The sequence below is a fragment of the Python bivittatus genome, unplaced genomic scaffold (genome assembly GCF_059951505.1).
Source record: "Python bivittatus isolate LINGU-HERP-01145 unplaced genomic scaffold, Pbiv_v1 ctg000390_np1212, whole genome shotgun sequence".
Lineage (NCBI taxonomy): Eukaryota > Metazoa > Chordata > Lepidosauria > Squamata > Pythonidae > Python > Python bivittatus.
In genome coordinates, this window is record NW_028277070.1 from 3,382,660 (window position 1) to 3,408,516 (window position 25,857).

Consider the following 25,857-nt stretch of genomic DNA (forward strand, 5'->3'; position numbering starts at 1 on the left):
CCTTTTTAAAAACCTGGTTAGATTCCCACGGGCTGCCAGCAGCCTGGAGGTGACAGAAGACATGAGGAGAGGAGGCATGGGCCAAACTTTCAGCCTGCTTTGGGGGCAGTTTTTCCTTAAACTCAGAATACAAGGGAAGGTGCCTTGGGTCACGCTCCCCTCTGGAGATACATGAATGATGTGAAGATGGCTGAGAAGAGAGCAAGGGAGGAGGTTGGGGAGCAGCCGGGCCACATGCAAGGAGAAGGACCGGCCAACTCGCAGGGCAGAAAGGAGGAGGGGGCCTCTTGAGCCCCAGAGCGGAAGCAGCCCACCTCTTGCACGGCCACTTCCCCAGGAAAGCAGCCCTCAGGAGCAAAGGGGATGGGGGTCGATGCTGCCCCCCGACCACGAGCCCACCCCCTTACTGGACTGAACGAGGCGCTGGGTCTTGGTGACCGTGCTGATGGCCGAGCCGTCGGCCGACGTCTTGCTCTGCCGAGAGGTGGTCTCCGTGGTGTGAGAGGCCGCCTTCGCCTTCGCCTCCTGCAGCCGCTGGTTCCGCTCCTTCTCCCGCTGGTCTGCAGGGGGGAAAGCGGGGAGGAAAGGAACTGCTCAGCAACCAGGGCTTATTTGGAACTGGGAAGACTGGAGTTCCCCCCTTTCCTCCGGGGAATGCCAGGCAGACTTACTTCACGCCCCTCCTCGGTGCCACCTTCATAACCGCCCTGCAAGGCGGGCCCAAGACGGCCTAGCAAGCTTTGTGGCCGAGCTAGAGGTTCCTTTCATCTCGGGGGGGTGGGACGGAAGGATTCAAGAGACCCCATTCCTCTCTCCAACCCCACCTAGATTGGGCTAATGCATCTGTCTGTTATAAAGCCAATATTTATATTTATTCAGGCATCTTTCCTGCACAAGAACACCCTGCGAGGTAGCCTGGGCTGAGAGGGAGGGTGGCCCAGGGTCCCCCGGGGAGCCTCTGTGGCCGAGGAGGGCCAGAGCCTGGCCCTTCCGGCTCCCAGGCCAGCACCCTCCCCACGCCGCCACCCTGGCTTTCGCACAGATCAGGGTTTCTTCGAAAAACAAGTTCAGAAGACACAACCCTTCATGTTTTGCCTCCACGTTGCCTCGTTCTTGGAGAAGGACAGAGGTCTTCTGGCCAAGCGCCCTGGCGGTCGCTGGCCCAGGAAAGACAACAAGGCCTGCTCCGAGTGGCACACCAGAGGGGCAAATCGGAGCTGGTCCCCGCATGGAAATGCACAAACCACCATCTCCCAATAAAACTCCAGTCCAGGGTCCTGGAGGGCCGATTCCGTCCCCCCTGCTCTGAGCACTGACCCCTCTGGACAGAGTGCCGCAGTTTATGGGGGTTTCATGGATTACAGGGCCGGGCTCAGTCATACCGAAGCATGCTTTACTTCACCGTGGTTTACTGGATTAAGAATTTGCAGGATTCACACAACACAGTATGGTTTGAACCCCGGTTTCTATGTACAGCAGCTAGATTTAGGCAGAAAGAGAAGCTGAAAGCCACACATTCCTCTAGCCAAATCACAGCTGGTAGTTTGTGTATCAGCGTCTTGTGGGAACTCGGCCACGGTCTTTGTGCATGGCGTCAAGCAAGCCGTCATTTTTGGAGGTAATAAGCTTGCTGGGGCAAAACGTGTCACGGGTACCCAGGAAATACGGCGTCAATGAGGTTGAGGGTCTCTTCCTTCTCCTCTTGACTGCCCAAGCCTTGCATCTCAGCCCTTCCTGCTTTGGAGATGGACCCCCCGGCAGCCTTTGGACCCCACCAGAGTCCCCCAAAAAGCCCACTGGCCCAACCCCAACCTGGTACCTCGCTTCCGCTGGCGCAGGTCCCGCATGGCTGCCCGGATCAGCCGTCGCTCCTCAAAATCTCTGGTCTGGTCCAGCTGCAGAGACAGACCCGGGGGTGAGAGGCGATACCGATGCCCCCCCCGACAATTCTCCATTCTGCAATTTCCTCTGCCTCCCCCAAAGGACAAAAATTACATGGAGTCTTCTACACGGCTGCAAGTGAATTGCTCCCAAATTGCTAACAACCGCTATAAAGAGGTAGACTGCCTCAGAACATGCAGGTTTCACTTAGCCCCTCCCGCTTTACCCACCGATGAACTACCCTAAACGTGTCTTCCAAGCCATCTACCCCAACCACTTCAACACACTGGGCAGCGTCAGTGGTGGTGGTGGGGCTCTATTAGCTTCTTCTCAGTTGGGTGACAGACTGCACCCCGCATCACCCTACCCTCTAATGCTGCCGACAGGTGCCTTGAATATTATGGGAAGGAAAGAAAACCCCTGTCCTCCTCCTCTTTCTCTACCCTGTGCAGAGTTGTATAAGCCACAATCAAAAACGCCGCCATCAGCCTCCTTTTTCCCAAGCCAAAAGCCGTGAGTTGTGGCCCTTTTCAGCCCCCAAATCTCTTCCTTGGCCCATTTCCACCCCCCGCCCCGCCATTAATACTGGGCTGTCTGTAAAGGAAGCAAAGCCATCCTGGCGGGACTCTACCAGGACAGTCACCGCCCTGCCCAACTGGCTCTTCCGACGTTTGCTCCGGAAATGTCTCCCCACACAAACTCAGACGCCTGGCAAGGAACTCTGGGCGAGGATCCCACCAGCGTGGGGGGCACGCCTCTGCCCGGGGGAAAATGCATGTTAGGCAGCCAGCGGCTCCATACCATCTTATCCAAGACGTCTTCTTCCTCGATTTTGCTCAGCTCCTCGGCGCTCAGCCGGTCTCGCTGCTGCGCTTCTTGTACCTGGACCTTCTGCTTCTCCATCCCGTTCGGCAAGGCCACCTTGGGCTGTGTGGGCAGTTCAGCATCCATCTGAAAAGACAGGGCAGCTCCGTAAGGCTGGGCGGGCTGCTCGGCTCCCACCCTCGGCCTTTGGGTGGGACATCCGGCGGCAACCACGCGTCGTCGACAGGTAAGTCAAAACCGGTGGAAGGAGGCTCCCGCCCGTCCGGCGGGGCAAAGGGACGCATCGAAGGAAGCTGGGCAGACAAAAGATCCCCAGTCTTCTGGATGGCTTAGCGCAACCTTTTTAGCATTTAAACTTCTCTCTCGGACCCCAAACCAGCCACGTGATTTCCATTTATAGTTCATCTTCCTCTTGGAATCGCCTAAGGCCGTGGTTCTTAAACTGTTTGACCCAATTCCCCCTTTCCCTTGTCTCAAATAATTAATTACACCCACCCAAAAAAAAGACTGTGTTGTTTTACACAAGCACCTCAGCCGTCCCAAACTGCATCTTCAACTCGCAAACAAGCCATTACAAATTGCCCCATTATCCCCAAGGCAGGCTCGACTTACCCCTTCCTTTGTATAATTACCCCCAGTTTAAGAACCACCGGTTTAAGGATACCTAAACTGTCAAAAGGGCCCACAGCAAAGTGGGACAAGGTATGGCAAGCCCCCTCCCACAGCGATGCCGCTAAACAGGTTGCCACTGCAGGGCGTGGCTGGAGAGCACATCTTGTTCCTTGCTTGCCGGCAGAAGACTGGTTTTCTCTTGGTTATGGCCAATCACCAGCTGAGAGAAATGAGCGACTAAAGTACCCATTTTTAAATTGTATGATGTCATCTTCTGCTCGGATTAAAAAAAAAAAATTTGGGGAGTAATGTTATATCAGTTTGCGTCACCGGCTGATTAGTGCAGCAGGTCATCTTGGTCAAAGGGTCAGGAAGGACCTGCCCAGCACCCCTCAAGTCTAGCGTTCTTTTGTGAGAAATCTAGCAACCGGCATCAAAGACATACCAAAAGTTGAAGCAAAGGATGGGAAATGGTGTATATGCTGTAAGTAAAGGGACTAGAAGCCAACGGAGGCACGTGCAGAAAGTTTGCAAAGCCTAACAAACACATACGAGTTGCATAAACGGTCTGCAATCAGGAGAGCTACAAACTTGCGCCACTAAGACCCCCATATCGTGCCAACTTCCAGATTGCAAACCAAAGATAGCCACATTCTGCACTGAGAAATGCTAATTTCTACTGCGAGGGACAGGTGCAGGGTTTTGCTTATTGCTCAAAACAGTCTACCTTTTTAAATTGGCGTGCTTCGTTTTTGCCAAATGTGGTGATCTCTGGAGGAAAACCCAATGTAAAAATACCTCTGCTTCCAAAGTTCACCTTCCAACACATCCGTGGAACTTCAGTGTTAAAAATACAGTTAAAAAGCTAATTGTTAAGAAGGCGAATTCCACATATCGCGCCACCCTCTGCAAGGTGTCTGGCATTTCAACAAGCAGACTGTGTACGTCCAGGGACTGACTGTGCTTCAGTTAAAGGAAAACTGTAACCCAAAGCATCCTGTGCTGGGATTTTTCAGGAAGATTAAAGGACTTAGTTGAAAGCGGCTTTGTGATCAGGATTCAGAGCACTGGCGACTCTGGGCAGCCCAAAAGGGCGATGCCAGTTCTGTGTCAGCACAATCCTCGCACGGCGCAAGGCAGGATGTCAGCCAGGTCCAAAATACACCACAAAGGCCGCTGCAGTTGAGATGACCAGCCAAAAGCGCCAAGCGAAAGAGGCAGAACGTCCTCAGATGCCTGGCACCGCGCCTTCCCCAGCTGCTCAGCACGGTGGCACGGCTTATTATAGGTCAGGTATTAAGTGTCGCCCCCAAACAAGACCTCTTTGCAGCTTCTAACAAGTTACTCCCGGCTTCCTTCGATGCATTAAGCAGAAAAAGTGACGAAGTGCACCAAGTCCTCCTTTTCATTATTCTTAAGAATAAGCCCTCTACATTTCCGCAGTCTGATTGCTTTGCTTCACTTCTCCAGCCATTTTTGCCGTGTTGGACCACAACACCCATAATGCTGGCTGAGGATCAGGATTACAGATCAACCATCTGGAATATCCTGCGCTGGGGAAGACTGTGCTTACTAGCTGGGGGAAAGCTGAAGGGCTTGAACTTGGGGAACGTGGTCTAATGGGCTGGGGAGGATGAAAACTGTAGTCCAGTGGAATGGACTCAAAGCGGCCTGGGTGGGGGGTCGTCCTTCAAATGGGGAGACAGGAACTCTAAATGGGATTAAAATTCATCCAACTCCCTACATAGTGACTGTTATAGTTCTTACACTGTATGTTGTAGATCAGGGTTCCTCAACCTTGGGGACTTTAAGACGGGTGGACTTCAACTCCCAGAATTCCCCAGCCAGCCATGCTGGCTGGGGAATTCTGGGAGTTGAAGTCCACACATCTTCAAGTCCCCAAGGTTGAGGAACCCTGTTGTAGATGACTCCTGCTTTGTCTTCTTGGGCTACTGGGTCTTTTGGTTTACTTAAGATGTTTTGGAGGGCTTTAGTTGGTGACAGCAAAGTGATGGCTGTTGCTCTCAGGGGCGGCCGGGAAGCCAGAGCAGAGCAAGGCCGAAGCCTGGAGTGGGGCGGCTGAAACTCGACAGAGGCCAGAGCGGCACTCGCCCACCAGCCCAGCTCCAGGAACCCAGACGATGCTGCAGCACAACGGGGGTGAAGATCCGCTGCACCTGCCTGGTCCCGGGACTAGGGGAGCCCAATCTTGCATGGGGAAGCTGAGTTACGAGTGGCGGCCAGCTGACATGCCTCCGCTCTGGAAACTCAGACAGAGACACAACGGCTTCCCTTGGCATCCAGTGGGAGCTTCCAAGAAGAGGGCGGTGGAGGTGGGCTCTCCTGTAGCTTGCTTGCTTGCTTCCTCTCTTTCACCCTTCCTTCCTTCCTTCCTTCCTTCCTTCCTTCCTTCCTTCCTTCCTTCCTTCCTTCCTTCCTTCCTTCCTTCCTCCCTCCCTCCCTTTTTCCTTCCTTCCTTCCCTTCCTTCCTTCTCCCTTCCTTCCTTCCTCTTTCACCCTTCCTTCCTTCTTCCTTCCTTCCCTCTCCCTTCCTTCCTTCCCCTTCCTTCCCTCTTTCCTTCCTTCCTCCCTCCTTCCTTCCTCTCCTTCCTTCCTTCCTCCCTCCCTCTTCCTTCCTTCTCTTCCTTCCTCTTTCACCCTTCCTTCCTTCTTCCTCCCTCTCTCCTTCCTTCCTTCCCCTTCCTTCCCTCTTTCCTTCCTCCCTCCTTCCTTCCTCTCCTTCCTTCCTTCCTCCCTCCCTCCCTCCCTCCTTCCTTCCTTCCTTCCTCCCTCCCTCCCTTCCCTTCCTTCCTTCTCCCTTCCTTCCTTCCTCTTTCACCCTTCCTTCCTTCCTTCTTCCTTCCTCCCTCTCTCCTTCCTTCCCTCTTTCCTTCCCTCCTCCCTCCCTCCCTCCCTCCCTCCCTCCTTCCTTCCTCCCTCCCTCCCTTTCCTTCCTTCCTTCCTTCCTTCCTTCCTTCTCCCTTCCTTCCTTCCTCTTTCACCCTTCCTTCCTTCTTCCTTCCTCCCTCTCTCCTTCCTTCCCTCTCCCTTCCTTCCTTCCCCTTCCTTCCCTCTTTCCTTCCCTCCCTTCTTCCTTCCTCCCTCTCTCCTTCCTTCCCTCTCCCTTCCTTCCCTCTCCCTCCTTCCTTCCTTCCTCTTCCTTCCTTCCTTCCTTCCTTCTCCCTCCCTCCCTCCCTTCCTCCCTCTCTCCTTCCTTCCCTCCCTCCCTTCCTTCCTCCCTCTCTCCTTCCTTCCTTCCCTCCTTCCTTCTCTCTCCCTTCCTTCCTTCCCTCCTTCCTTCCTCTTCCTTTCTTCCCTTCCTTCTCCCTCCCTCCCTTCCTCCCTCTCTCCTTCCTTCCCTCTCTCCTTCCTTCTCTCTCCCTTCCTTCCCTCTTTCTTTCCCTCTTTCCTTCCCTCCCTCCCTCCCTCCTCCCTCCCTCACTCTGTGTACACAATTTGTACAGCCACCCAAATTGCAAAGTGTGGCTCTTGCAGGCAAACATAGGATTAAAAACAAAACAGTATAAAAGAACCACAACAACACAACATACAACAGCACAAATCAAGGCCCAGTGCAGAACCTATTCAAAATCCCAAACCCGTTTTCCAGACAGGCTGGACATTTCCTATCCCAGGGCTTGGGAGTGCGGAGAACCAAGCCTTAAAGAAACCAGCAGAGTCAGGGCCTCCCCAATTTGGGGGGGGGGGAAGGTTCCAAAGAGTAGGTGCTATGCATTTGCGGGGGGGGGTACAAAATCAGGCTGAACTGAAGCTTCTGCCCCCCCCCCGTTAACCAATTCCACGCTCGCATCTGCAGAAGCAGAGCAACAGGCCGGGGACGATACCCCAAGAGGGAAAGGGGGCAGGGGGTGGCGCAGCAGAGAGATTGCCAGAATGGGGTGACAGCCCCCATCCGAAAGGGAATCTGCCATGGAGGAGAGGATGAAGGGGGCACGCTTCGCCCTCCATCCTACCCGCAGGGCTTCATTCCTGGGAACGGCGCTTCCCTCTCGCACAAACTACCCGCCGTGCCTCGTGGCCCTAAATGGAAAGAGCGCCTGGGCTCACAGCCACCGCCCAGCCCTGCCTGCCAGAATCCTCGGTGCCCCCCAACAGCTGTTACCAAGTCGTAGCGCTCAACGAGACAGAAGGGGAAATCATTAAGTCACCGGTTAATTTGGTTCATTTTATTTGACAGCTTTATCCCCCAATGCCTTCTCTTACTAGATCGTTTTTATTCCTCCGGGGTCTGTTTTTCTTTTCAAGTTTTAAATACACTACTGTCTGTTAGCCAGCCTGGGTGACGTGCACACCTTAGGAGGGAGGGGTAGAAAAGTCCATAATACAGTAACTGGAGTTCTTTATGTATATTTAATTTCTAGGAAACATAAATAAAATTTTGCTTTTGTCCTGGCCCAATCCGTGACTTTCGTCAGTGCTGTCCCGGCACAGCACTCAACAGCCAACCAACTCTGAATCTGGAAACAACGGGATTTTCTGCCCAGGGTGAAAAGGGTTCCTCCCACGGCAAGCCAACATGAAAGACCATCTTGGTCCCAGACCGCGCCCCCCCAACACCGCTGCAGTGGTGCCACTCTGCCATGGGAACACGCATGTTCTTCAACGTGACTTTTGGGAGGGAAGGAGCCTCCCAAACACCGGAGGTAGAGGCTGGGGCTGAAGGGCCAGGCACAGAGCCAGAGTCAGCTGTCCAGAGGGCCCTCCCCGCTCGTCCTCCGGCCAGAAAAGACCCTGCAGCGGGGTGGGGTGGGGGCCTGGCAGTCGGGGCAAAGACCCCACACAGCAACTCTTCTTCCAAGTGGTGGGAAGCCCAGGAAGCAACAGCTGGTCCTCCTGGGAGGGGGCAACCAAGACCCCACGGTCCGCTCTGGGGAGCAGGCGCACAGGCCAAGTGGGGTAGCCCCACACCTTGGCCAGCTATCGTGCCCACCTGGTCTGAGCGCCGGGCTTCGCAACCACAGCAGAGCTGTTAATTCCCCTCCTGCGGCATCGGGAATGGCCTCCCTCCATCTTGGACCCATCCAAGCATGTTAGAGTTCAACGGCCAAGCTGCCCAAGGAGGATGGGGTTTGCAGTCCGACATGTCTGAAAAGTGCCAAGCTGGCTGAGATTATTGGTTTGGAGGGGGGAAGCGGGGGCTAAAAAGGGAGGACAAAGGAGATGCTGATCATCAGGGTGCTGGACTCTTAGCGCTAAATGAAAAGGGGAGAGACGTCAGGGCACCCGACTTCCCCTTCTCCACACCCCTTCTTTAAAGAAGGGGTCCAGCAAGGAACAAAGAGGACCTAGTAAAACGTCAACGCTCCCCTGAGGAGCTGGTTGGGTCCCAAACCCACAAACAACAAGGCTGCACGAGAACATCCTTCTTGCTCTCTCTACGCTCCAGAAATCTCTGGAATTTGAAATTGCTCCAAAACCAGCTCGCATCCCTAGATGTGCTTGCTGTAAACGGTTTCATTCCAGAAGTGAGGTCTTTTATCAGCGTAGATCAGATTCCCACATTTGCTGCCCTCCCACGATACTACCTTCCAGGTTTCCCAGCCAAGGGCCCAGCGGGCTGGGGTTCTGGAGCTCAGGTTTGCCAGGAGACACCGCCAGCACCACAGTGGCTTACTGGCTTTTGGCTCCGTGCACAAAGCGAGGCTTACGGCTGAGTGCAATCTGTGCAGCCAGCAGCCATGTGGGGAAATCAACCGTGGAAGTCTGGGCAGGCTAAAACCGCACCCCGGTTCCAGCAAAGTCCTACCCCAGCCCAGCCTTCCTCGACGCTGCCCCCAACCCCGTTTGCAAGCTCGGCTCTGCACAAACAGCTAGGGAAAACAGCATGCCTTCCTCTGAAAGAAGCCAGCCCTATTTTTAGGACGCTGTCTTTCGCACAGGACTCGCCTTCTTGGAAGTGACACACGAGCAAGGGCTGAGCTAGCTGCATCCCACAAAGCGGCAGAGCACGCGGAGAATTGCAGACCAGGTGCAGGAGGGAGCCCCTGCAGCCCCAGCCGAGCTCCCCAACGCCAGGAGAACGGGGGCTTTTCTCCCCAGTCTCCCCCACCCAAACAGAACAAGCAACACAACGTAGGAAAAGAGTAGTTTTACTGGAGCCGTCTAACTTTCACACGCCTTTTAATTTCCACCAGCACTGAGTTTGTGGCACATCATTTCCCGCCCTGCTCTTCGTTAATGGGCCTTCTCCTTTAGACAGCAAATTCCTTTGGGCAGGAATCTCTCTCGGTGCCCTCACAAGGGTTGCGGGATTCGGTGTTCCTTGGGTGAGGAATGCGGGCTCTGGGGTTCAGGTGCCGAGCTGGTTCAAGGGCAGAAGCATCCCGTTCCGTTTCCATGCCAGGAGCAGGACCAGCCATGCCCTTCTGCTCCCGGGAGGAAGGGGGGGCGCCCGAATAATCGCCCTCAGAGCTGCTGGCTGCTGCCTGGCGCCGAGGGACTCTCGGGGCTGCTGCTGTGAGACAGGTGCTTCTCAGAGGGCCCCCGGGTGCTGGCGAACGTTGGGGGGTGGGCCACCGGCTCCTTGGGCACCTGAGTGCCCTCAGAAGGGGCGCACAGACCTTCCGATGGCGGTGGCGGCGGGGCGCTGGGATCTTTCTCCTTATTCAGGAAGAGCCGGAGCCGCTCCACATTCTGACGGAGTCGCTGCTGCTCGGCCCGCAGGGCAGCGGCCTCCTGTCGCAGATTGCTGATGGCCGAGACCAGCGGGTGCACCACGTGGAAAGCCTCATCTACCCGCTGCTCCAGGGTGTGGCGACAGGTGTCCAGCTCCTGGCGGGCCCCCTGCAAAGCCTGGCCCAGGGGCTCCTCCGCGGACGGCTCCTGACTGCCCTCCAGGCTGGGGACGGGCACCCCAGGCATGTCACCAAGCCGAGGGGCAAGCGGCTGCTCAGCACCGGCGGCAAGCGCAGGCCGAGTTCGCTCCGGTGCAGCCAAGGCGTCCTGAGAGAAGGGGGCACACGCCGGAGGCAGATGCCTGTCTTCTCAGCTGCCTCGCCGGATCAACGATCTGCTGGACGCAAGGCAGGACGGGCAGGTGGGTCCTTTATATTGCTGGCCAGCTATTCTAGTCGAGAGGAGCCCCTCCGCCCGGGTGGCATTCCCGTGACAAAGACAGAGTGGTGGAAGGGAGCCAAGTGGTCAGGCCGGCCAGGAGGGGGAGAGGCCAGGCTCCTCTGGCGAGAGGAGGGTGCCCTCCGCTTGCAGAGGGTCCGTTCCCATGTGATGATACGCTGCAGACAGCTGCGGGGAGGCCAGCGGCAAAACTCCCCTCCAAACTCTTACCGAGACGCTCAAAAGGCTTTGGGGCGAGAAGAACTCTCTGAACTGGGGCTTGGGAAAAGGGTGTCCTCTGCACCAGCCCTCAAGCCCAGGCAGTTTCTAACGGGGCAGGGGAGGGCAAACAGGCAGCAGCGCGAGCACCCCAACACTCAGTCTCTGCCTGGGTATTCTTGCACAATACACCTCCACCCAGGTCACGAGGGACCCGCCGGGTCTCGTCCGTTAAGAGCGCTGGGTGACTGGCACGACCACCTGTCTCTGATTATTTCTGCCTGTCCTACAAGGTCCAACAGGGCGAGCATGGCCCGGTCCCCTTCTATTAAACAAGGTCACCTTGACGGGACCCAGAGACGTGCCTTCGGTCGTGGCACCTCGCCTCCAAGGTTCGGATGGCCCTAACCCTGCTGGCTTTTTGTAAGGCACTGAAAAGTTTTTTCCTCGGGCACCGGGCCAGGGTGCGAGATGAGCCTGCTTTTAGTGGCTGTTGGCTGTGAATGAGACTGGCCTTGGACATGCTACGTTTTATTTAGGATGGCTTTGGATGCTTTAACCCTGGTGTTAGCTGTCCAGAATTGCAAGTGCAAGGAGGGCAGCTATAGCAATTAAAAGAAATGAATGAATAAATAAAAAAAAATAACGTTGACGTCATACATAAAACAAAATATATTTTTACTTCAATAAATAAAAGTGTGTTTATTTTGTCCACAAAACAATTTTTTAAAATTATTTTGTGCACACCTATAAAACAAAGAAAGTGCTCTGTATATTTTACCCGAAAAAGATCAGGCCTAGTAAATATCCTGGACTTTCTTTCTACTTAATAGACAACTGCCAAGATTTAATGACATGCTAAGTTTTGCAAAAGAAAAAACGGGTAGAATTTAAAATGTGTACAGGGAGTCCTTGCTTACCGACTGCCTTGTTTAACAACCACTGATGTTATAACAGTGTAAAAAAAAAAGCTTTGCAACCTATCCTAGCATTTATGACTGCTGCAGCATTCCACTTAGCAACGGAGCTGCTGATCCCAATTGTGGTCACTAAGCGAGGACTACCTGTACATACATGTTAAAGTCCTCCGTTCTGGCTGTTGCCCCAAGGACCAGAAGCATGCTTTTTAGGAAAAATAAAGGAAAAAAGGTAGACTGCAATTCCAAGTTCCCAGCCCAGGTACAGAATGGAAACTTGGCATATAAGCAGCCTCAGGATGACTTTAGATGCACAGGTGGGAAAGGTCTCAAACTTTGCATGAACGAAGATCCTGACTGAACCCGACAAGAAAAGAAAAAGCAGCTGTTGTTTCCCGTATGGTCAATGCTTTCAATCGGGGGGAGGCAGGGGGAAAAAATCAACAACCTTGAACCTAGGCAAGAACGAGGTGAAAAATAAATTCTCCCCGACCGGCATGCTTCATTTCTGTGGACAAGATCTTTCCCCTAAAAAGGAGCGCTGAACACCGTCATCCCCTCCACCTCACTCTGGAGCAGTACAAGTGCAGGCAAAACGCGGCTCCCACAGATCCCGCAAAGTAAGGCAAGACCCCACGGGGCTGCCCAGGGAGCCGAGCCCCCCACCCCTTCTCGTATTTGCAACTCCAAAGCTGGAGTGGCGGGTGGAGAGGGGGGTCCCTGGACTCACACACCCGGCTGTTCCTCGCAGCTCCCAGCAGCCAGAGGTTTTGCGCCAGGTGGGAAGGGAGGAGGAGGAGGAGGCGGCGGCCCGTTCTGCTCACCTGAGCCGCTGTCTCCAGGCTGGGCTGCAGCCGAGAAAACGTCCTCCTTTCCAGCTGCCTGAATAATGCAGGGCCAAGGAGGGATTGGATTCCTGGCCTGACCGCCTGCCTCTCTTCGGCCCCTGCCTTGTTCCGCTTCCCTCTGTCCCAAGCCGCACCCAGGCCCTCCGAACCCTGGCCGTCCCTTTGGGAGTGCCGAAGGACTCCCATCGTTGCTGATGCCTCACCTGGGCAGGGGAGTGGGCCTCTCCAAGGACCTGGTCCTTGGGGGCTCTTCTGCTGGACGGAAGAAGCCTGCTGGGTTTCTGAGCCAAATGCCATCCCTTAATGAGGGCCGACAGGCCAGCTCCAGGGTGCCAGGGATGCTGGATGACAGCTTAGCTTAATTAGCCCGGATACAAGCCCTCCCGCCTTTGCTGCATTCAGAGCAGAATCCGGGGAGAAGCGAAGCCTGCAAGGCGGTGGGCAACGTCTAAGCGCAGCTCTAATTCCCAATGTAAATTGCAAGCGTCTCTTTCAAACCCCAAGAGCTAGAAACTTTCTCTTTCTTAATTTTTTTAACAAGCCAAGGCAGGAGACGCCATGGAGACTCAGCTTAGCTCAGAGAACTACAAACGGCACCTTTTGTGCATTTCCCGGACGAGCCGCCAAGGACCCCAAGCGCGAGCGGTGAGAAGGAGCCAGGCCTCGGCTGCTCCAGCACTGGCTTAAGCCCCGGGGCTCAGACCAGGTGAGGGACGCAAACAAGGAAAGAGGAGGGGAAGGCGAGAAGGGAAACAGGCAGGCCACCTGCCCTCCGCCGTGTCTCTGCCAGAGGGGAGCAAGGACAGGGGTAAGATCTCATCGACAGCAGCCATCCCCAACTCAGCACCCTTCAGAGGGTTTGGATTACAAGCCCCATCCTCCACATCAGCACGGCCAGGTGCAGTCCAACCAAAATGGAAGGCAGAAGGTTTGGGGACGAGGGCTGTGAAACCGCAGCTCGCTACGTGCGACGCTTAGTGAGAATCCGCACTCGGAACGTGATGGAAGTGCAGCGCGATAAACGTCTGGAATAGAGAACCTGGGATGCCCTCCTAGGACTGGGCCAGGGGGTTCTGGGTGGGGAGGGAGGTTGCCCAGGACTGCATTCTTTCCCCTTCTTTGGAATTCTGGTGGGCGAAGGCATGGAATCCTGCAGCCTGGAGAATCCCTTTTGCAGACCGAGACCCTCGGGCACAACCCAGCCTGGCACTGCTCTTGCAGAAGGTGAAGCAAAGGGTTAGTCTTGCACCCCCAGCCACATAGCATCTTAGTCGGGGTCCTTCTGGGCTTGGGGGAAGAGCAGAAGCTGCTCACAAACTTCCTCACAGTGCAGAAAGAGCCCTGCTGGATTGGAGCAAAGGACTACCCAGTGTAGGCCTGGGTTCCCACCGGGGCCCGAGGGACGGTCCCAGGGAAGCCACAACTGGGTGGCACGCTGTCTCCGATGCCCAAGCAGTCTCAGGGTCTAGGAACGTCAAGATATCCACACACACCCCAAAGATTCTGCAACCTCCTTATTGCATTCTCTACTCTCCCCAGTGCTCCTGTTCTACCTTCCACAGCTCCCCAACTTTTTTCTCTGTCTTCAAGCCATCTCTCCTCCAACAGAATTTAGCCCCTTGAATCCAGGAGCGCAACACTGAAAAGTGGGCCCAGGCACTCACAGCTGCAGAGGCCACGAGCTGTTCATCACACGCCCCTCCGAAAGTCGTCAGGAAGAGTCCTGGCTTTTCTAGCCCCCCCCCCCCCCCAAATCCTTGCCTGCAAGGAAAGCGATGAACTTCACACCAAACACCATCTCCTCCCAGCCTCCTGGAGCAGACAATCCGTGGGTCATGCACAAAAATGGGGCAGCAAATCACTGAATAACAGAGGCCCAACGTCATGAGCCAAACTATACCGTAACTCTAATTCTAACCACTGTAAGCCTGAAAAGACACGGCTGCTTTAAAGAGGAGCTCGTCATCCACTGATTCTTTCCAATCGCTTTCAAAGGAAGTACAGCCCTAGTAGACAGGCCTACCAGGTCTCTATCATGCTGTTTCTGCAAATGCAGAATTTGGGCAACTGGACAAACATCCCCCTCCAAACGGAAGAATTCCTCCCCTGCCCTCCAGCTTCCCCTCTTCACGGGAGCAGAGCCAAGCGAAGGCAGCCTGTTCCTGCAGGCAGAATCGGAGGCGAGGGAAGAGGAAGGCCAAGGAAGGAAGACGGACTCACCTTCTCAAAGCTGCCGCTGGAACTGCCACTGCTGCTGCCATGGCTGGAGGCGGTGATGCGCAGGGGCGAGCTTCTCAGTCCGAGGGTGAGCTCTGTGGGTTTGGGAAGGGAAAGCAGAGTGAGAAGACAGGCTTGCAGAGAAGGGATGAACCAGCTTTGGAGGCCGGTGCTCGGGCGATCATTTCACAAGTGTGCGCACACACAGACACACAAATACTGGGCAAATGTTTAAGAGGTACATGAAGCGAAGAAGTTCCAAGATGTTTCTCCAAAGCAGTCCAGCCTTGTAAGAAGGACCAAAGGGGATGCCAAGAAGCGTGGTTAACTGCTCGCAAGCTCTTGAGGTCGGGCGGGCTTTAAATCAGACTGAAGGTCAGAACCCTTCCTCACCTGGGGGGCGCAGATGAACTGCTATTTCGTTCCCAGGAACGCCCAAGGCCATACCAACGGTGAAACCTGAGGACCTCTTCGACCTGTGCAAGAAGGTCTAAGACCGAAGGGGTGTGTGTGATGGGAATGAGGTGAAACTGAGTTCTGGCACGCACGGGACTCCGTTCCAGCAATGCTTTAGAGCTGTACACTACTTCCCAATAAATGAACCTTCCTTTGAACCGGCATTGGTCTCAGTGGAAGTTGCTTTCACTGGGAACTGAGCAGCGTGGTTCTTACACTGGAAAAAAAAAACGGAACTCTGTGGAAATGCCCTTCTTTCTCCCAAGCTGCAAGGCTTGGCTGGGGTGCGATGGGAGTTGTAGTTCAGGGCCTCTAGGCTGGTTTGCACATCCTGTGGAGTGCTAAGCTACAGTCTGCAAACCTCCAGGGCTGAATGTTTTCAAGGCAAAGCCAAGTAAACCACACCAGGCTTAGTACGAACTGAACAGGAACACACAAGAATTGTCTGTGCAACAGACTCATAACACAACCATGCATAACATACACATCAGTGTCTATACAGCTGACCCACTATCATCCACAGCCTTTTATAAACCTAGATTTAGCCCGCTCTAGATTTTGGAGGGGGAGCTCTATCTTGGCCATAATAAGGAGCTGAGCCGATGCCAGGATTTTTCTAAAAAAAGACAACAACCACCTCAATAAAACTTTCCATCCCGTTAAGTAGATAAACACCAGCTTGGCCAGTTGCGTGCTGAGGCTATTCTACCCGAAATAGTCAAGTTTCCAACCTCTGGGACCTCACGCAGGAACCCAAGTGCCCCCAACCCCAGTACACGGGTAATATGTCAACCTGCCACCGCTCTGCTACCGGCTGCCCACGTTTTGGGTGCACAGACGCATCGTGCAATTTCCTTTCGGGACAAGCGATGATCTGCAGAGCGCAGAAGAGGACTAAGGAATCATCAGCCGAGGCAACGAATGGCACGGGGTAGAGGAAAGGAGAGGAAACCAAGCTGAAGCAAGTTTTACCGGATGGGGCTCCCCCTCCCCGCCTCCCCAAGGCCGCGACCTGTCGTTTCTTGGCAAGAGGGTGGAAGGATAGACTTAGGTGGTAAAGGCTGGTCTTAGATGCTCACTGTGCAGAGGCCAGTGAGTTTGGGCACAGTCTGGCCAGTGTCACCCAAGGGCAACCAAAACCCAGCTTTGCCCCAAGTTTGCACACACTATGCCAGGGAAGCCAGGATCTCTAACCTAACATAGGCTTGCCTGCTTCCCAACTTTTCATCTTTTTATCCCCTCCCCAGCGACTCCCTTCATCACCACCTGCCTGGCCACAGAGGGGGAGAGATTCCTCAGGCACGACCCGTCCCCCACCCGAATGATCCTGACTCCTGCAGGCCAGCCTCGGAAGGAAGGAGCAGCCCTCCTGAGCTCCACAGATCTAACATGGCTCTGCATCCCCCAAGGAAGACGGTTTGCCCATTTGCAACGATTAGATGACTGTAACGGATGCCTCCTCACCCCCTGAAAATGGCCAGCAATTACAGGGTTGAACTGGGATGCTACTTTTGGGGACCCTCGCAAATGCTGCCCCGGTTTTGTGGGCAAAGGCTCCGTTGTGCTGGGTCAAGGGAAGGTGCACGTTTAACACAGAACACCTCCGTAGACTTGGCCATGGTGGGAGGAATTACCTTGGCAGAGATTTCACCCATTACACCACAGAGGTCCAATACTTCCTCTGATTGATTGAAGGACCCTTTCCTTCCCCCCCACACATCTCCCAGCAGTTCTTCTGCCCTGCCCGAAAAAGTCCACAGATCCCTGGATTGGACCCACCTTTGCAAGTGGCCTTAGGAGAACCATGCTGGAAGTTCTGCCCTTGGGGCGTCTTTCTCCCTTGCCACAAGAGGGCAAAAAAGGGGAACCAGGGTGAGAGGCAAAGTCACCCTCCAACCACCCAGGGCCACTCACCTGCTCGCTGGTTCCCGGGTACACCCATCAGGTGGCCCCGCAACGGCTGGTGGCGGCCATCCTTGATTTCAATCGTGAGGAGGGTCTTCATCTCGCCGTCAGGGTCGGCACCAGGACGGGGCACCGGGGAGGACGTAGGGCTTTGGGCAGAGCCACGGAGCGCCTCTGAGTCAGTGGAGCCCCTGTTGGCGTTTTCAACGCGAGGCCGGGCGGGGGGCAGCCTCCCTTCCTGCCATTGGCTGCCCCGGTCCCGCCCCTGGGGGCCGCCTGCCTCTTTAGGGCTGGCCGGACACTGCGAAGGGGGCCTCGCCGCCCCAGCCTTGGCCTGAGAAGCACCGGTCCTGGCTGCATCCAGCCCGCGGCTCCCGTCCGGTGCTCCGCTGCCATCCTGGAACGTCCGAGGGGCAGTGCTGCCACCAGTGCCCCCACGGTCCCTCAACGGTGAGTTGGCCACATGCTGGGAGGGCCAGGAACGCTGCTGCTGCTGCTGCAGGACGGACAGCCCTCTGCCAGCCCTCTCCCCCTTCTGGGGCGTAGCCGGCGGGTTGGGGGTCCCGGAGCTGAACTTGCGAGCGCGCTCCCGGACGGAGCCGGCTCTCCTGAAGGGCTGCTCCTGGCAAGGATCTGCAGAGGGAGGGCAGGCGAGAGAGGAGGGAGGGGGCTGTCAGTGGGGGGGATGACCCAGCTTGGGAACGGAGAGTGGTTTATCTCAAGCAGCCGGGCGCGCTGCCAGGCCTGGGAAAGTTTCAGCTGCAGGAAAGCCAGGCGGTCAGGGCTTTTCTCTCCTTCCCTCCCGGATACGGCCAGAAAATTTCCCTTCTCTCCAAAAAAAGAAAAGAAAGGACGCATCCAGAGCAAAAGTCAGCCTCTCTTTTCTCCTGGTTTTCGGCCTTTCTGGGAAAGGCAGACCCCGATCTGGGAGGGCAGGGGGGCTCCCCACTTAAACACCCCAGGCAAGTTAAGGAGCAGGGGGGCTTCCTGCTGTCCATCCCGGATGCCGCAGCACGGCCCCACGGGTTGGATCCAGCCACACGTTCAGCCGTTTCCCAAACACAGAAGCACCAGCTAACCAGGCAGGCCGGGTGTCCCAACGCCACATCTGGGTGTCCTCCCAGGGCCTAACCCTTTTCTTGGTTTGGCCAGATGGGCAAGCGGGGGTCTGCCTGGCAGGCTGCAGCCTGAAACAGACAATGCCCATCTGGGAAAGAGAGAATGAAGAGAGGCTCAGAGAGAATAAAGAGGGAATACAGGGAGTCTCACCTGCGCCGGGCTTTGGAGACGGGGCAGGCCCGGTGGCTTTGCAGCCGTCAGCCACGGCAGGTCGGGAGGCTCCGCGCAGGGCAGTTGCTGGGCAGGCTACAATGGGGAAATAAAGCCACGTTAGAGAGGAGGGGGATTCAGCCCTCCCACTTGCAAAAGACACAGGTGAGGCTCAACGACTGTGACCAGATCCCAGACCCCGGATCCCCCCTTTCTCTCTCGAGACCCCACTTCGAGACCCCAGAATGCCTCACAACTCCGAGAGGAACCCGCACAATAACCCTGCCGGGCGGGCCAGCACTGTTATCCCCAGATGGAAAAAGCGAGCTGGGAAGGAAAGGGGGAGGCTTCCTTGGCTCAGGTCTGGCCTCTTTCCGAACTCCTCCAGCTTTGATGATCCTGCAGCAGTAGATTCCTGCCAAGGACAGGGGTTGGACTAGGTGATCTTCAGGTCCCCCAACCCATCCCTCTTTGGAACGACGCTGAAATGGCACCAGAGCAGACACTGCCCACTCTGCGTTTCAGTCCTGAAGAAGACAAGGGCGTGCCCCTTCCTCCGTCGCCCCGCTCTGCTCCTGACCTCTGGAATGAGAAGCTCCGTTGGGCCCCCTTCAGTGGGGTTCAGCGTGGCAGGGCAAGGCTGCCCTTTCGGCCTAGCGCCCTAAACTACAAGGCTCTCCGCCAGCCTGCCTCTTCAGGTGGCCTCATCCTGCTACCAACTGCTGAGGTACCGGTCGCTCAAAAGACCTCATTTGCCTTCACTTGCCGTCGGTTTATCATACCCATATCACAGATGGGAAAGCTGAAGCCGAGAGAAAACAGATTTGTGCATCTCACGAAGCCATGGCAACTGAAAAGCAACACCATGGACAAAGCTGGGGAAATGTCAACATTAACGGCCACAAGGTGGGGGGCAGCGAAGCCCCACCAGGGAGGTCCTTCCGTCTGCCGCTGCAAGGGGTCTGCCTCAGGCCCCCATCCGCAGGAGCAGGCAAAGCACGGCTTCGGTCAGACAGAGCAACGGCCTCCCAGAATTCTCAAGGAACGGCTGCGCTGGCTGGGGAATTCTGGGACTTGAATCCCCTCTACCGGCAGATGCCCGGACCAGGCAAAGCTGTTTCAAGCCGTCATTAAAGGCAGCCGCTGCCTCCCCCCAACACACGGCCAAGGAACCCCCCCCCCCATTTCACAGCCTGACCTGGCAGCCCTCCCATTTCAAGACTGCTGCAGGACAACACCTCCCCTGTGCCAGTCGCAGCAGGCCACAAGGGGCGCTCCCACTGACCTCAGCTGAGCCCAGGGGCACCGGCTGGCATCCGGCACGGCTTCGGCCCTCGCGTGCCCCCTCCGTTCGAGGCCCATGTCGCAGCGGTGAGAAAGACCGTCTGCGTCAGGACCTCCCCAGAAGTGCGCAGAGCCCTGCTGTGGCTAATCCCGGCCGCCGCTTCCAAGAGGGGTCAGCCAAGAGTTGCCTCCAAGAAGTTCAGAAACAGGGTCCCGGGCAGGAGCCACGCCCCCGCCAAAGCGCTCGGGCGAACGCAGGGAAGCTTTTCTCCCAGACCAGAAAAGAGCCCGGTGCAACGAGAAGTGGGGCGAGGAGTGGCCATCAGCTCTAGCCAGCGAGCCAAGGTCTAAAACGGTCTGGCGCAATGGATGGAGAGGGGGAGAAAAGAATCGGTCCCCTTGGAAGACTCTGCGCAACGCCTGAAGCTCAGTTTACCCTCAGCTGAACTGCTCTAAGGATAAAGAGGGGGGCTGCAGGACGACCTCACCCCCCCATTAGATCACCAAGAAAGGGAAAGGGGAACCCACAAGGCATCCAGGACTCTCGCTGCAAACAACAAAACCAAAACTTTGCACAGTTTCTCCATCGCTAAACATAAAAACTCCCCAGCTGTCAATGGGGGGAGTGGAGCAAAAGATGAAGGCCAGCCGCAGCTGTTCAGGATCCACTGCGGCTGAATTTGGGGGCCAGGAAGCGCCAGAAGGACAGTAACACCCTCTCTGCCAAATCTTCTGCCTGGACCAGCCCGTCTCTTTCCTCTTTCCCACTGGGAGACACAGACACCCAGGAAAGGAGCCCCGGGTAAAGATGGCAGCAGCAGAAGGTGGCAGTGCCATCAAGGCTCTGGAGGGGAGGACAGAGGATGGTGCAAACAGAGTGCACGTGGGTGTGCAACAGAGGGAAGGGAAGGGAAGGGAAGGGAAGGGAAGGGAAGGGAAGGGAAGGGAAGGGAAGGGAAGGGAAGGGAAGGGAAGGGAAGGGAAGGAAAGGAAAGGAAAGGGAAAGGGAAAGGGAAGGGAAAGGGAAGGGAAGGGAAGGGAAGGGAAGGGAAGGGAAGGGAAGGGAAGGGAAGGGAAGGGAAGGGAAGGGATGAAAGGAAAGGAAAGGAAAGGAAAGGAAAGGAAAGGGGCCTGCACAAACTAAGGAGAGGGCCCCAACCAAGGAAGGAGTGAGGAGATGTTCCTGACCTTATTGGGTGAAAGAATGTGAAAGGTCCAGCTCTGAAAAGCAGAAATTCCCTTTCTGGGCAGGAACAGCGGAGAGAACCTCCCCCCGTCAGCAGCCTCACTAGGAGACTACCGAAAGCAGGACAAAAGAGACCAGGAGCCAAGCCCTGAGGCAGGAGCACTTTGGTTGGGGGGGGGGGTCCCTTAGGGCAGGAAGCCCCTGCCCAGGGCACCCCTCTCCACCCCAGACCCGCCTACCACCACCTTCCCCGGAAAGAGCGTCCGGCAGGCAGAAGAGTCCTGCTCCGGTCTAGGGCTGCGGCTGGGGGCTTAGTAGCAGGAAGGCCTTGGGGGCTGGGTCCCCAAAAGCACTGAGGGGGCAACTCCAGCCCATTCAGATGCATAACTCTGGAAGAAGAAAGTTTCTCTGGAGCAGCTGTGCATGCCAGCATCTGCCTACTGCCCAACGCCAGCCATGGGTTGTTCAGTGATGCTCAACAGCCACCACTGGGTTGGGCTGGCACAACCCGCAACGCTGTAAAGCAGGGTTTGCTACCACAAACACCAGATACACAAAGGTTACAGCACAGCCTTATGGAAACACTGGGGAAGGACAGCACATGAAGTCACAAGTGGGAGTGTGGCTTCTCACTGTTCACCAGAAAAATAAAAGCCAACGTTTCCATTCCTTCAGCTTCTTTCCTCAGCTGGGCCCCCTCCACGCACAGGGGGACTACAGCTCCCAGACTTCCCAGCCGGGAAGGTCACAAAAGTATGATTTGGTTGTGGCTTATGGAGAAAGCACAAAAGGTGGGTTCATGCAACCACAACCAACCAAGCCACAAACCATGATTTATACGCTCACATGACACACTAAGCCAAAATGACATCATGGCTTAGTACAACTCAGCCACAATGTGGGAAGTGCCTCTTTAAGGAGACGTCAGGTGGGGAGCCTGAAAAGATTTCTGCTAGTCAGGAAGGGGGCATTAAAATTGGACCCAACCTTGCAAAACTGAAAAGCGGTATTGGGTATGCAAAATCTGCTCAGACCTCACTTCAACTGAGGCAGTGAAGGAATCCATTTATGCCAAAGTGGAAAGTCCTTCCCTCAACAGAGGTGGGGGCCTCAGACACAACTTGTCCCCCGTTTTCCATGCTGCTCTTTCAATAGTCCCCAGGAAGATTAAGACTGCTTCACAAGGTCACTTAAGGACCCACTTGGGGACGAGTGAGGGACGAGGAGCAAGACATCTACATCTCAAAGACTCTACCATCACTTCTCCTATTGTCCCCTCAATGCCCATCATGTTAGTAAGAAACGCAGCCACCCTGGAAGACTTTTAATGGGGTTCCCCCAACCAACTTTTTAGACTGAAGAAGCTGCTTGGACAAGCAGTGAAATGTCTCTAACCAAAAACAAAAGAAGTCCAGTTGCCATGACTCAACCTCCAGACCTTCCCCAACCAGCTGCTCTCTGTATGTTGGGACTACAAATCCCACAAACCTCAGGTAGAAAGTTCTGGATGCTGTAGCCGGTCATTGGAGAGGCTGGGACAGCACCCAGAAACCACGCCAGGACTGGCAGAACTGGGCCATTGGCCACAGCCGTGGCTGCCCTGCGCTCCGAGGCAATCCTCTCTCTCTCTCCTTTTCCGCTCCTTTTGGGAAAGTTTCCCCAGTGAAGATGTAAGAAATGCAAGATGGGGAGAAGGGGAGTCAAAATGGCCTGCCAAAATATTCTGGCTGTAGCCTCTTGCTCAGGCCTCTACCAGCCCCCAGCGTCTGGCCCTGGCCCATTACTCTAGCATTTACGTTTTGCAAACGTTACACAAAACCCTTGCAACAGCCGTGCCTCTGCTCACAGAGGGAAAAAGGCAGAGGATCCAGGAGGGGTGTGTGTGTGTGTGTGTGTGTGTGTGTGTGTGTGTCCTGTCTAGGAAGGTCCTGGGGATTGTGCAGCCCAGACCCTCCACATTCCCACCAGAGCGGCCACCCCCCTTACCGTCTGCCTCGTGCTCTGCTGCACCTTCTTTCTCTTCGGGGGCTTCAGGCACAATCTGGGTGGAAAGAAATGCAATGAGAACAGGGGCCCATTCTGCCCCCCCGGAGGAGCCCCAGAAGGGAACCAAACCAGCGTGGGCAGGATCTGCAGGCCATCCAGATTTGTAGCGCCACTCGGAAAGACCCATCCCGCAACACCCTGGTTTGATCTGGGGATGGGGAGAGAAAGTGGCTGTTCACAGCAGCCATTGGCTGGCCTCACAGCCGCCATCGTTTCTCTCCCCTCCTTCCTCGGCTTGAGATTTTTTAAAAATTAAGTGGACTAGAAATGCACGCGTCAGAGATTAAGAGGGCAGCGGTGTTAACTATTTTCAACTTTCCGAACAACCATCACCAGAAAAACGGCAGAACTGGTTCCCAACATGTGCCTAACCCGGATGGCTTTCTCTGCCGCCAGAGGTCATCAAAATGAGCTCCCGTGGGGGCTGATCAGAGGTGGTGCTGGTCTCTCCTGCGGCCATTTTATGCTCTGCTTCGTTCTCTCATTTCAGCCACTCCCTTCCACAGGTGGGTGGCTGGCTCACCTGAAGGCTAGAAAAGGTTGGGAGCACCTGGACAGGCCTCCGGATCCAGCCCAATGACTCCCGTGCGCTTGGCAAAGGCTCGGCGCGGCCCGACAAGACTATGGTTTAAGTCAGTGTTGTCCAAACTTGGCCACTTTAAGATGAGTGGACTTCAACTCCCAGAATTCCCCAGCCAGCTGGCTGGGGAATTCTGGGAGTTGAAGTCCACTCATCTTAAAGTGGCCAAGTTTGGACAACACTGGTTTAAGTGGTCGGGGCTGCCATGAGGCGGGGGGTGGAAGCACAAGGCTCAGGACACCCCTTTTGTTCGGCCCCACTCCAAACGTCCCCCCGAAAGACAAGAAAGAGGAGGGAATGTCAAATTTGACTGCCGCCTCTCCCCTTGGGGGGTTCGAAGACTCACAATTGCGGACAGCTCTCACCTCGCAGACGGGGGATGCCAATTCCCAGAACGCCCCACCGGGCATGGCTACTGCTGAAAAGTCTGAGGGTTGACCTCCCTCCCCGCCCCCCATCTGGAGGGTTCCTCCATCACCGTGAAAACCAGGGCCAGAGTCCTCCCCGGCCCCCAGATGTTCGGAAGGGGATTTCTCTTTGGAGAGCCAGAGGTCTTCAGCTTTTGCACACCCCTCGTCCAGCTTACATTTTGTCAATGTAATTTTGATGGGTCAGACGCAGCCCGTAATGAGTCCATTCCCGCTGGGACTGCCCCTAACCCAATTCCCAGCCAACCCAGAGAAATCTCAGGTTTGCCAAGGCACCTCTGTCCTCTGGCTTGAAAGCTTTGGGCAGGATTCTCCGTCCAGGAGGGCGTCCCCCCCAGCGTCGCCCATCGCCGGCTGCTCCTCCCTCATGGTTTCAGTGGCGGCCTCTCCTCTGGAGGAGCTCAGCGCCCCCCTGTCTTTGGGGGGTGCCAGGCCTCCCGCGTCCTTCTCCGCCTGGGAAGAAGGCTGTGGTTCGGGGCCGGAGTCCTCGTCGTGGGAGCTGGACCCGGGGTCTTCGCCGCTCGCCTCGGGCTCCGTCCTGCCCTCCAGGAAAGGAGCCGGCTCGGGGACGGCTTCCAGGAGCAGAACAGTCCCCAAAGAAGAATCTGTTGGGGCGGAAGGTGGTCAAGAGACTCTGCCTCTCCCAGAAAGAAGCCTCTCCAGTCGACACGTGCTGTCCACAACTCCCATCATCCCCGCCAGCGCCGTCACAGGCCAGCCCACTGCAGGCTCCAGCTGGGGCAGGCCTTTGTTTTCCACCCCCAACCAGGCCTTCCTCCCTCTACGAGCGCCCTCACGCAAAGAGGCCTGCCTCCGCGCCTGCGTCCCGCCCAGCCCACGCTTGGCCTGGCCTCACCTGGAGCATCTTCGGCCTTGGATTCCAGCTGCTCCTGGATCGGGGCTTGGATCAGCTCCTGCTCTGCTGGCTCCTGCACCTGGAGGCAGCCGAAAGGAAAGCGCAGCCTCAGCCCACACGCTCCGTTCAGCAAAGCCCCGCACACGTCACGGTCCGGTCCAGTTAGCACACACGCCCCGAACAAGCAGTGACCGTCTGGGCTGGGCGGCCGTTCTCAGCACACGCCCTTGCTCTCCCTGTGCAATGCCGAGGAGATAAAAGCTCCCTCCCACCCCCAGCGGACTTTCAGTCTTTTGGGCGGGGGGCGCAGGCTGCGGCCCTGAGCAAGCGGTGCAAAATGAACAGAATCCGCCTGATATTCGCTGGGAAGCTGCATCGCTCTGCACCAGCCAGGGCATCCCAAATTAGTACATTTTCAGTCAGGATGTGGCATCTTGAACCAGGAGAGGAGCAAAGATTTAACCCAAGCCTGCCAGGGACAGCATGTATACCCTCGTGCACATGCATGCACACACACTCCTCCCTCGCTTCCCTGCCCCGTCGAATCCACCCGGCCAGGCCCGGAGGTGCCCATTCTTTTAAATAAGGCCGTGTTGAAGACGAAGATGCCCTTCTCCACCCCTCTGCTCCTCTCTAGACACCCGTGTGCAGGAATGCGCAGACACGTACAAGGTAGCAGCAGCTGCTAAGTGACAAAGCGCAGCCTCCCCCCAACGCTCCTGGCCTTGGTCCCACATTGCTAGGAGGCAGCCGGGCATTAGAAAGCCCCCGCAGCTGCTGCCAGGTGTGATGGGAGGGTGGGGAAGACTGGGAGCGATCTGGCCTGGGGGCTTCGTTCAGGAAAGGAAGAGCAGAGGCAGCGGCTGCAATACGCCGAGGCTGACATCTCGGGGAGGGAAGAGCTCACCCCAAAGCCCGACCACGGCGTCTTGGCAGACCTGAACCACAACTGCTTCAGCAGAAGTATTTGGAAGCAGAGCAGCGTGAAGATTGCATGCAAGTCCCCAGATCAGCTTAAGGTAGGTTAGAAGCAAAGGAGAAACCCCTTCTTTTCCACCTTTCCCCCCACCCGCAAAAGGGAAATCCCTTGAAAATCTTGGGCACGTGGTGCATCCTCACTCTTCCCCTCCCAAAAACTGTGAAGTGCATTTAAATGGTCATGTGGTTCAGATGCACTCAGATATGACCAATTCCTCCATGCAGAAATCTAGCAGGAGGGTTGCAATTGAGCTTTCTCCCTGCAGGAAGGGTCCA

At 56.0% G+C, this 25,857-nt stretch overlaps 1 protein-coding gene across 5 annotated transcripts in view; it reads right to left on the reverse strand.

Moving 5' to 3' along the window:
• Window positions 1-25,857, reverse strand: part of SMTN (smoothelin) — a 61,750-nt gene that overhangs the window by 14,527 nt on the left and 21,366 nt on the right. For all 5 annotated transcript variants that reach the window (XR_015796674.1, XM_088143852.1, XM_088143853.1 and 2 more), the window contains exons 7-15: window positions 24,604-24,682; window positions 24,024-24,352; window positions 22,680-22,734; window positions 18,224-18,319; window positions 16,964-17,587; window positions 14,597-14,688; window positions 2,683-2,832; window positions 1,820-1,895; window positions 408-560 (exon numbers count right to left, since the gene is read on the reverse strand). Coding sequence is in view for 4 of the 5 variants with exons in the window: in XM_088143852.1 (XP_087999978.1) it covers window positions 408-560; window positions 1,820-1,895; window positions 2,683-2,832; window positions 14,597-14,688; window positions 16,964-17,587; window positions 18,224-18,319; window positions 22,680-22,734; window positions 24,024-24,352; window positions 24,604-24,682 (1,654 nt within the window). In the remaining variant the exon portion in view is untranslated. The remainder of the gene's footprint in view (window positions 1-407; window positions 561-1,819; window positions 1,896-2,682; window positions 2,833-14,596; window positions 14,689-16,963; window positions 17,588-18,223; window positions 18,320-22,679; window positions 22,735-24,023; window positions 24,353-24,603; window positions 24,683-25,857) is intronic.